Source organism: Stegodyphus dumicola, chromosome 7 (genome assembly GCF_044657685.1).
Source record: "Stegodyphus dumicola isolate Sdum_Otavi_A_Nest chromosome 7, ASM4465768v1".
Taxonomy (NCBI): domain Eukaryota; kingdom Metazoa; phylum Arthropoda; class Arachnida; order Araneae; family Eresidae; genus Stegodyphus; species Stegodyphus dumicola.
Genome location: NC_140774.1, coordinates 152,355,704 through 152,367,855, shown reverse-complemented (window position 1 = coordinate 152,367,855; position 12,152 = coordinate 152,355,704). Strand labels below are relative to the sequence as shown.

The following is a 12,152-nucleotide window of genomic DNA, read 5'->3' as shown; positions in this document are numbered from 1 at the left end:
CAAAATTTTACACAGTTGTAGGGACTAAATGTGGCAAGCTAGCTCCCAAAAGACATCCGTTGCTTCATGTTTTCCAAAATCCTAGAATCGAACGAAAATGAAAGGAGACGACTGACAACTCATTTGTCATTCCAGAGTCATGCCTTCTTCCCTTTGTGTGGTGTGATAAGATTACACAAAGACAAAGCTCACTTGGAAATGGAAGTGCACTTAAGATCCATCTCTTACTGTAATCATAAAAACTGCTGATTTGAAAGCATGCTTTTATTCTTATTGGCAAACTAGAATTTATCTAAAAGTTGTTTAATGGCATTTCTTCCTGTACAAAAAGATATATTACAACCTATATTTACAAAAAATAAAAAAAGGGGCCCTTACGTTCCTCGATAATCTAAAGTGTGTGTGTCTGGGGGGGACGATTCTTGGTATTATAACATGAACCATGGTTTTTTTACATATTATCTAAAGCATAAAATATGACTTCAAAAATGCAACATACTTTCTCATCCGAGGCGTACGGTTTCATTGTTCAATTTTACCGAAATTTTAAAAGTTTTTCTCTTCAGACTTACACAACCATATTCAAGCATCTGTAGAGATGGGTATCTCTATAGATGCATGTCAAAAGAATGCAAAATTAATTTAAAAAACAAAAATTAACAATTGGCAGCTACCTGAAAAAAATGTCTTAGAGGGCCGCCGGTATAAAATATATACCAGTTATATATAGCCTAATATGTATACTGGCCGGTATAAAATATATACCAGTTATATATAGTATAATATATATACCAGCCGGTATAAAATATATACCTGCTCTCAAAATTTAGGATTTCGGTGTAGATTTTTTTTAAGTCTCAATTTTGTGTCCTTAGGGCCCATAAGTTATGGTTCTTGCAAAATTTCACCACAATTTAAATTATTTTATATACTGCTCTTCAAGGGGTTAAAGCAGGAAAAATAGATATGAAGAAAGATGATTTAATTATACAGAAATTTTAAATTTTTTAATGCCGAGTTCTACTTCGTAGGCACAAAATATTACATAAATATCTTTTATTACATTAACATCCAAGATTTTCATTAAGAACAACATACGTGTGATCATACATTAGAATACTTTTGGAGGCAACTTCTATTTCTCCTGTAGAGTCTGGAATTTCAGACACACTAGGCACTACTAAAGATTGAATTTGTTGTGTTCCACTTATTGCAGTTTTTAGAATATTGTTTGCTATTTTCAAATGTTCAATTACTTTATTATAGGAATCTTCTGTTATTTCAGCTACAGCATTAGAAGATACTATTATTTCTCCAGCTAAATTTATAATAGGGGACATTGTGGAAATATCTTTCTCATTTAACTGGAGTGTTACTACATCAGAAACATCATTAACTTCACAAAATGTTTCATCACAACTCTCAGGAACAATAACATCTGGCCAAGTGGATATTATACATGCATGTATGTGTTTACAGATAGTAAATTTCACTAAATAATCTACACATGTACAACTATACATATGAATGCATATTTTGCATGCTGTACAGGTCAAATCACAAGTCAAATGATCAACATTCTCTTTTGTAACAATATAGGAATAATTTAGCTGTTGCTCAGATGCTACTCTGTAAGATCCTTCAGAAACATTTGTCACTTTACTTTTTGATATTAATCTACCTTTTGCATGATTTTCCTGCATTTCATGCTTTATTTGAGTAGGCTTATTCTTTAAAGACATACTCCTTCTGTCAAGAAGCTTATCTCTGGTTAATTTTAACAAAGCTTTAAGATAATTGTCTAATCGATGATTTTTTTTGCCATCTATATAAATATACCTAAGAATTTCATGAAAAGCCTCAAAATGTTTATTAGTTTTTATGCCCAGTTCTGCTCGATGGCATAAGGCCCATTGCTTAACACGTTTGAAATAATTCCTCTGAAAGTAATCATAATATAAACTAGTGCTTGGATTTTCTTTTAAGTCACTCTCAAAGCATATTAATAACTTTTCAAAACATTCAATATTAGGTTCATGAATTAGGACCTGAAGATACTGAAACACAGGTGTTCGATATTGTGGAATTTTAATTTTTCTAAGATGTTTCTGTAACGCTTTAATTAGATGCCATGAGCTAAGTAAGTGATGTTTAGGTTCACCCATAACCGCTGACCAAGCATTGATAATTGCAGGTATATCAGCAGTAAGTAAAATACTGCATTCCAGATCTTCGCTAAGACTATCCCTAACTTTCTCAAAAAAACGAGCCATTGCTTTAACATCTGTACGGTTTGTAATACAAGTTGCAAATGGGTAACCAATTGCATTTTCATCAACAGTTAGAACTATCACTGCTTGGTAATCATATCTATTTTTCCCAATAACAGCATCAATACAAAATGTTTCTGAATAAAATGTTGCCACCATCTTAAATTGAAAAGAGGAAATAAGTATAATCATAAAATCATCAATTTCAAAATGTCCGGTTTCATCTACTTCACCCTGAGGCTTGTAATAAAGTGTGGCCATTTCACTGCTTAATTCTAGTTCTTGGATTAAAAATTCTACGCTTGCTATGTCATCGGGATGATAGTTAGAACAGTTTGACAAAAATCTCTTCATGCTGTGCAAATCTGGATTATCGATAGGATGAAGAGCTTCTGAATTCACTTCTGCTTCACCATTTATCATCTCATCCAAAACATTATCGAATGAAACTCCCATGGCAAGTTTTTCTAGGGAAGAAAAGGAAAAAAATAATATGAAGATTGGATCAGATAACTGAATTCTAACTTTGAACATAAATTGCATCAACACTAGTGAAAAAAGAAAACAGTTTATTTAAACTATAAAATAATAGATCTCACATATCATGTGTTTGCATTACCCATATTTCACATAGTTAAAAGATGCAGAGGAAATTATAAAAGCATGACAAGGAATTAATGATTATATGAACAAATGATTATATGACCAAATTAAAACACATATATACGTAGGTTGGGGCAAAAGTCATGGCAACTATTTTTTTTCTTGAAGATACCAATCCGATTGGAAAATGTGACATATACAGATGAAAGGACAAGGTCTTAACTACATGTGTGGACAATGAATAGCACTGAAATATCATAACACACGAATTTATTACTGTAGTATACAGGGCAATATGGCCTTCACTGTGCAACACAATACACATAAAGTTGACATGACAAACCTGGGCCTAAAGACCCTCAATGTAGTCCCCTGCTACTGTCACCACACGCTACCAATGATGTGGGAGGCACTGAATACCATCAGCCTCATCATTTGCCGCACCATGTGTGAATCAAGTCATCTGTTGGTGCATAGCATTAGCAATGTCCTCTCGTGTTGCAAATAGCCTACCATGTATTGGTTCCTTAATCTTGGGAATGAGATCAAAGGCACAGGGCGAAAGGTCATGAGAGTACGGTGGATGCTCCATTTTTCCCATCCCCAACGTCGGAGTAGCTGCCATACACACTCTGCTTTATGTGGTCTTGCATTGTCATGCAGAATTATTGCACTGTCCACAAGATCCGGACATTTACCCCGAACGCCACATCGTACCTATCGCACCAGGAAGTCCCTGTAGTACTGTGTGGTCACTGTTCTGCCATGAGGAACAAAGTGACAAACAATGACACCTTTGACGTCATATGTGACGATGACCATCAATTTAACTGGGGAAGGATTCTGATGGACCTTCTGCTGCCTTGGTGATCCAGGATGTCGCCACTCTGCGGACAGACGTTTCAGTTCTGGTTCGTATGCCCTGGCCCAAAATCCATCGATGGTGATTATTCGTGACAAGAACTGATCGCCGTCCTGTTGCCAGCATGCAAAGTGGTCGGAGTATATTGCATAGCGCACCCACCTTTGAACTCCCATCAGTGCATGTGGAAGCGATTTTGTGTAGCTGTTCATTACGCAATATCCTGTGGATGGTGCGTTTCTCGATGCCACTTGCCCTCTCTAACTCCAGTAACGTCCATTGTCTGTCTTTATCCATGAGGTGCTCTATGACAGCACGTCCCAAGTCGGTCCGCACACTCACCGGTCATCCCGAACGTTGCTTATCACTGGTTGACACACGTCCTTGCTGAAACTGTCCTATCCACCGTGCTACTGTAGGATATGGTATGCCATTATTCTCAAGGGCTTCTACTAACTCACTGTGACATTCCATCGCATTTCTCTCTCGGAGAACGGCTATTTTGATGTAAGTGCGCTGCTTAACAAAGGTTACTTCCATCTCGCACAGCACACACCGACTGATTTCAGAGCCCTCGCTACCACAGAGCCATCCGTTGTTCTACATATACACTATGCCTACAGAACTTCCACACGACACATATACGTTTTGTGATCCGTTCACATATCTTCAAGAAGAAAATAGTTGCCATGACTTTTGCCCCAACCCTCATATATAAATATGTTATGACAATGTATCAAAAATTATTCATGTAAATTATATTAGTATAAAATATATTAAAATACAGCAAAACAGCTAGTAAAATAAAAACATCTTCTTTTCTTAAAAAAAAAAAAAAAAAAAAAAAAAAAGACGATTTTAAAACAAGGAACATGAGTTCTGAAAAGACACTGCAATCAGAACCATTTATGCTTTATCCTATACTAGCTTTGATCTAGATTATTTACTACATTTTGGGAGATAAGCTGCTAAATTTACCATTTTTTGTATTCTGATTATCCACACCCCAACTGAAGAATCGCCAATTAGATGCCAAATTTGGATAGATATGTTTGAGAATCTTTATTTCTATTTTAAAGATGCATATACTGCCACTTACCATTTTATATTCTTCTTCTATACAAAACACACTTACACTTTTTCATCTTTCTGTACTGTTGTTCTTTCCATTTACACAGTGAACTGTTTTTAATAAAAAAGATTAGTCACCGAAGATGACAATGGCTGCATACCTTCTCTGGGAATCCAGTGCTTTTCTATGTTCAACGAAGATGAGGAAAACTGCAGTACGCACTTTTCCTCATCTCTGGGAAACATTAAAAAACACTGAACACTGAAATTCCCATGGAAGGGATCATAAAATCTGCAGTAACACTAGCAAAAATATTTGCAAAAGTCAAATGCTACTGGCATTGCATATTCATATTTGGTTATCTGCTGTTGCTGGAGAACATGTATTGCTAGTTCTATCAGTTTTCTTTAGTGGCATACATGGTATTGTCAATCAGGTCACCTAGCGATATTTTGTTCTTTTAATTATATTTATTACATCTGTTGTCATGTCACTCTTGAGACAGAAAAGAAGATTACACGGTAATGTAACGTGGACTTCAAATGTCATGCTTTTAAAGCAAGATGAAGAGTAAATTATTTCGTCACAGAATTAAACAAAATATTATATTTGTTACATACAGACATAAAAGCTGTGAGAAAAGAGTATAATATATGTCATAATTACCAAACTAAGCAAGCAACACAACAGTTAAAACTCACGAAAAATGAATGCTCCAACATAACACAATTTATTCGCAAAAATGAAAACTTATTATCAAACAGTAATTAAAGTCAGCTTAAAAACTGCTCATTTATTAGGAACAATAAGAAAACCATTTACTGATGGTGATTTAAATTATGTATGTTTGTGGCAGCCGAAGAAATGTGCCAAGAGAAAATGGATTTATTTTGATGTGTCGGTCTTTTGGCAAGATCAAAGGAGTACACTGAGACACTGTTTCTTTAGAAACACAGCATTTAAACATTTGGTGGCAACTTCCTTTTATTTGAAAAGTGATACGGACAAAAATATGAGGTGCACCTCTGGTATTTTTCTTCGCATCCTGAATTAACTGCAAACTATATTCACCTCTGAATGAAAAATCAATAACCTAGATTCTCTGCAGCTTAATATAGATAGATCAAAAATTGAGGATTATGTAGGTTGTACTTATTTTATGTTGAATGATATTCATCTGAGGAATAGCATAACCATCTTCATAAAAACAATAGTATTTTTAAACTTAAACATAATTTAATATCAATATCAGTAGAAAAGTATATAACCTACAAAAACAAAGCATTAAATTAGTGGTTCCAATGCTGTGGTATGCTATAGGTTAGTTACAGGTACATGAAAAAATTATCAGTATGGTGGAAGACAACAAAGATTTGTAATAAATGCTCATAAAAAAAAAAAGCAATATGTTCAGAAGTCTACATGATGGAATAAAAGGGAAAGCAGTTGCCAAGGTTTTCGATATTAGGATTTATAACTGAAATGTAATACTGACTAATAATGTGTACTGACTGAAATGTATACAAAAGAAATGAAATTTCTTGTAACAAGCTTTGTCCCCACCAATCATATTGCTCGATTTTTTATACATCCCATGCTATTCTCTTTTTCTCTCTGCCAATCCCCATTGCATACAATATTTACTCCCATACTTTTCTGACTAGTTTATGAAATTTTTTAAATACTAATGTAGTTTTCCCCTTCCTCGAGGTGTTCAAAAAGCAAACTCCCCTAAATTTTAAAATGGAATCACCGTTTTGATTGTTTTTGTCTTACTAATAGATTTGCTCATTGATTTAGTACATGGGTTCTGATTGATGGAGTAATAATAGCAAAGAGCTTCAAGACAATGGTGATATCTAATGTTCTTGATGGTTCGAAATATCACTGCATGTAGGGAAGACAGAATGGTGGCAAAGACGATGGCAACTTGCAAGTCATAGCAGATTGCACAAACAACAGTTCGAGCATCATTAAAAGATTTGAAGCCCATGCAGATGCAGTGAATGCAATAAGAGCAAGGCAAGATTCAATATACAGGAGAAGTAGAAAGAAGAAATTACATATTGTAATATTAATATTACTATGCATTCTTATTACAATATAAGTTTCTTTTAAATAAATAATATTGTTAACAATAGTTTATCCCTGAGTATTTTTAATTTATTATTTTTTTATCCTTCAGAAATCAAATAATTTGCATTACTTTTGTGTGATAAAATTAGCGCAAAGGGGGGGATATACGAATAAATATGGTAAGACAACTTGCAACCATCCATAACTTCAATACTGCTTTCTTTCTTTACAATTGTGAGACACAAATTTGAGTGTGGAGTTTTGTTTTAAAATTTTCTCTTTTAGGGTTGCTAAAGTAATGTTTACATAAAAATGGATAAGAAGTTAAAAATCAAATTTTTGCACACCATTGTAACTAATATGGATAATAAATCTGATTTTGTAAATGTGTGAAGCTTTTTTAAGGAATCAGTGGGTCTTTTGATCAAGAGTTGGTATAAAGCTGTTACTGTTAAGAGACAGGCCAACCAGTAATAGAAAAATACCAAATAGTGATCTTCCTCAAAAGAAAAGAAAATACTCTTATGAACATTTAAATTATAGATTTTTGTTTGCAGAAGATGAGGACAAGCCTAATCCTCTTTATATACTATATGAGCAGGCTTTTATGAAGAGAAAGAATGAAATCATCTGCTGCATCATTTAAAAACCTAACACCCTAATTTTAGAAAAAATAAGAAATAAGTGACTAGGCATTGAAATATTTATTGCCATTTACAAACAATGAACTTGTAAAAGAACATTCTCATCTTAAAATTTGTTGCTTCTGTTTTAAGATTTTACATCTCCAAATCTGATTCTGATTTCAAAATGTTGAGCTCAATAAAGCAGACTAAGGCCCCATTCAGACGAGGGCGTAAGGGGCATAAGTGGTTAAAGCTGAGCTCCGTTGCCAAGGCAATCAGCTCTGCTACGTCACAGAATCTGGTTTAGGGCTCGTGGCATAGGGTTCAAAGTTTTTAACTTTACGCCGAGTTTGGGATAAGCGTCGACCAATCAGAGCGAAGACAAAACGAAGCGGCTTTCTTTAGACGATTTCGCTGTCACATTGAAGCCGACATTTTTTTAAATATGGAACACATCGTATCCGAATGAGTTGTAATCGTATCTGAACGAAATAATGAGTTGGAATCGTATCCGAACGAAATAAAGAGTTGATCTCGCAAGAAATCTACAATGATGACATGCATTTTTTAATGAGTTTTTAATGCATTCTTAATGAGTTTTTCAATTTATATTGAAAAATATGGACGAAACTCGTAAAGCAAAAGTTAAGCTCAGGATTATGCATGCTGTGTATGATCCTGTAGATGATTGATCCCATCCAATATTTTTCATTTTATTGTGAAAATTCTTTAAAAAATGCATGATTGCAAAAATTTTATTTTTTCTGTGTAAATTATTATTATTACTTTCTTTCTGTATAGAATTTTTTTTTTAAAATTACTACTATAATTTTTTTTCCTGTTTAATTATTTTTGTATTTAAGAATAAATTTATTCAAAAGCTGGAAATATTGTATTGCTATTTGCTTCAAATGCTGATTTTCTTTCCAAACAAACTTTATGAATTAATTTTACTAAAACATCAAATCAATATCAAGAATCTGCTGTTTTTTTTAACAGTAAAAATATTACTTTAAAGAAAAAATTATTTTCACTTATTTAAGAATAGTCACAATAGTCAATTCAATGGTGTAAGCTTTGTATAAGTAATAAAAGATTAATCTTTTGAGAAAATGCTCTTATGAATTCCAAGAAGGAAAAAATGTAGTGAAATATCCTTAAAACAGTCAAGAGTCTAGACAGTTTTGTCTCCTGTTGAAGTTCTGTTCTGTTTTTTAATTAGGTTCTCCATGAAAGGAATTTACTTTTAATGAAACTGAATAGCACACATAATTCATAACATGGACTATAATTTAATGAATACTATTTATTATTATTATCCACTCTTTATTACTATCATTTGAATGGGATTTTGATCATTAAATTCATGCTATTTCTCTGGTAGATATTCCTAGATAAGGTATGAATGTTTATAATTTTGATGTATTTGAAGACTTGGGTACCTAAAATTTGTCAATGTGAAATTACTTTTGAGATTTGGTCGTGAATAGAAGTGACAGCATATGTTGAAATTAAATTCAGGGGTGCGGCTTATACATGGAAATTATTAGAAATAGGTGTATACAAACAGCTGGCAACACAGCAAAACGTATTTAATGATTGAGCATAAAATACATTGTTGGGTGAACGTTTCCTAGCATTGTACTAGTTGTGGTTACTGGTCATTGTGACCAGTTGTGGGATACTAGTACTAGTGATAATTGATACTGGTAGTGCAGCAAACTACTATAGTGATCGACAGGGACAGTGAATAAGGAGTGCTAAGCACACATGTTTCACTGTCATAGAAACATGTTCCTTTTGATTGAAAATTAAAATAATAATAATAATAATGTATGGTAAGTACTGTTTTTAGCTTAACTGCTTTCACACCTGCAAAATGGAAAAATATTATATACAGGCTATCTGTTAGTTATCCTCAAGATTTTTTTTAATTAGGCATATTTAGAATATCATATTTCTCCTAAGAGAAATTATATATAAAAATTGAAGAAGGTTTTTTTATATATAAATATGCATGTGCATGTTTATAGTATAGAGAGTACTACAGTACAATGCAGAAATATTCCATACTGCTTTGCACAGAAATATATGTGCCAACCAAATATTGGTCTTTCAAAAAAATATCTCTCGACCATTTCATTCTTTTTCGTTTTTTACCTTCTTTCGTTGCCTCTTGGCTAATGAGAAGGGCAGATAAAAGATCATTCTGTTGAGTCAGTAAAACTTTGTGGCGAGCTGAAAAAGCCATGACACAACGAAAAAAACAAACAGAGCGAACGCGGGAAATCAATCGAGCGGGAGAACAGCGCGAGAAAGTTGTAGACATTCCACGCATGCACAAATTTAGCTTCTCTCATTGGCCACGGCTTACACATCGTTCTCGCAGGTGTGAATGGGTCTCCTGTATTTTATGCCCTTATGACTATGCCTCTATGCGCTTTATGCCTAGGTCTGAACGCACATTAAAAGGTCACATAAATAATGAAGCTTGAACAACAGTTCAAGACTCTCTTTCAAAGGTTGTCATTTAGTAGTTTTATTTAATTTTTAGATATGCAAAACTATGCTGTAATATTCATTTTGTGTTTAACTGAAAAGTCAATGAGCTTTTTTGGTACTTGTGTATTATCACAACCATCTTAGTAGAAGTTGGACAAATTTTCAAAATGTTCTATACTCTGGCAATCATGCTTATAACAATCCTTCAGTTAAGCAACACTACTAATTTTGTATGCATTCTTTTTGTTGTATTGTGTAATCTCCACAGACTTTTATAGACAAATCATGATATTTCTAGCCTTCAACTCAATTTTAAAGTATCACTTGTGGAATTTGTCAGCAATGGAAGAAATTGCATTAAAATTTCTGGAGGAATGCAGCATCACAAAATTGAAGAGTACAATAATGATGAGATGTGTTTAGTAGATAACTGGTGCGAGATGACCAGTCTGTGCAATTCCCCCCTTTTTTTTCCTAATGAAAACAGATCAGTGTGTGCATGGTGGAGAAGAACAGCAATAAAGAAATTAAAGATTTCACGAAAAACGCATTTTATATTTTTAATCTATAAAACCTATCAGATAACCATGATTTAATAATTAAAATTTGGAATTTAAATTTTTAAACTTTTTTTTATATGTTGATAATGTGGGTAATTAATTTCAATTGTTCAGAAATGTTTTTAAAAAACAGTTGTGAAAATCGAAACCTGATAAGAAAACTTCTACCTTTTCATCTATTAAAATTCACCAGATTGTGTCAAGGTAGTTGCATTAGTACCACTTTTTCTTACAAATCAAATCTTGAAACATGTTACATTATAATTCCTAGCATTTTATGGCAGTACAGTACAATTCCAAAAATATTTAAGAGTTTTCAGTTTAGGCTTACATCTCATCACGAGTCAATAAATTCATCAACTCACTCCTTTCCTTTTTATGACAGATGACATTACATTAAAAATAACGGCAGTACATTAAAATGAGTTATTGCAACATTATTTGGAATAAATATTGCAATAATCAGTCTTTGTCTGATTACATTTTTCCAGCCTCTGTCACTGAAATCTATTAAATTTCTATAGCAATAAAATAACACAATAAAAAGTTACATTGTGGGAATACTAGAGGGGATGAGGGTTATAGCTTTTGAACACGAAAGTTATAGATATGCTATAAACAAAATCTTATCAAGGGATAAGTGAAAGATAAAAGGTTTGGAACTGCTGCATTAAATGGATATGATATCCATTTCATTCAAAACCTGAATCACTTCTTGCTTATCCTTGGAAGCATAATTTACTTAAGCAAATCATATCAACAACTTTATATCAAACTTACTGGGTTTAATGCTCATACTGGCCAACAGGAAATGACACAGCTGACAAACTTGCTAAAGCAGCAGCTGATAAAAAGGATGCTCAGTCTACTCAGATTTTATGGCCCAAATCATATGCTACTTCAATTCACCATGAATGATTTTCAAAGAGGCAAAGAGAAAGCATTCCAAGCCCCAAAATTCTTTAGTTTTCTAGTAGAAACTGATAATAAATGTCTATTCTGCAAGAATTACTTAAATGAATTAACTGCAGTTCATTGTCTATTTCCTTCACATTTCTTTTCAAGAGAATTTCACTACTTCAGAGTTGTACTTACATGGAAAAAGGTGAGATCAGGATCATTATGAATTGCCTTTACAAAATAGAAATAATTTTCATCATAAAATGCCATCAAATTATTGGAACTCTTACAACTTATAATCAATGTGCCCTCAAAGTTCAGTTTTCCACAAATGGACCTCACAGAACAATGGATCATATAAAAAGTTCACTATTTTTACAAGACTGACTTCATTTTAAATTTTAAAATGCAAAACATAAATGTTTGTATTGCTTAAAATATTTCTGTAACTGGAAGGATATATCTGCACTGATGATTGTGAAAATAATGGTTTCATAAGGACTTTTGTGAACTAGGTATATAATTAAAACTCTAAAGCTTCATCAAAAAATTATTATTATGAAATTATTATCTACTTATGGAACTAACATATATCCCATAGTATGTGATCTACTGCTGGCACTAAAATTGGTAGTTGTTTTGTCATTTCTTTTTCTTGCCTTTTTTTATCGCATGTCCAAA

The 12,152-nt window shown here is 33.0% G+C and overlaps 1 protein-coding gene across 2 annotated transcripts in view; it reads right to left on the bottom strand.

Moving 5' to 3' along the window:
* Positions 1-965: 965 nt before the first annotated feature.
* Positions 966-12,152, bottom strand: part of LOC118201987 (uncharacterized) — a 28,650-nt gene continuing 17,463 nt past the window's right edge. For both annotated transcript variants that reach the window (XM_035374139.2, XM_035374138.2), the window contains exon 4: positions 966-2,737. In XM_035374139.2, coding sequence (XP_035230030.1) covers positions 1,065-2,737 — 1,673 coding nt within the window. In that variant the 3' untranslated portion in view covers positions 966-1,064. The remainder of the gene's footprint in view (positions 2,738-12,152) is intronic.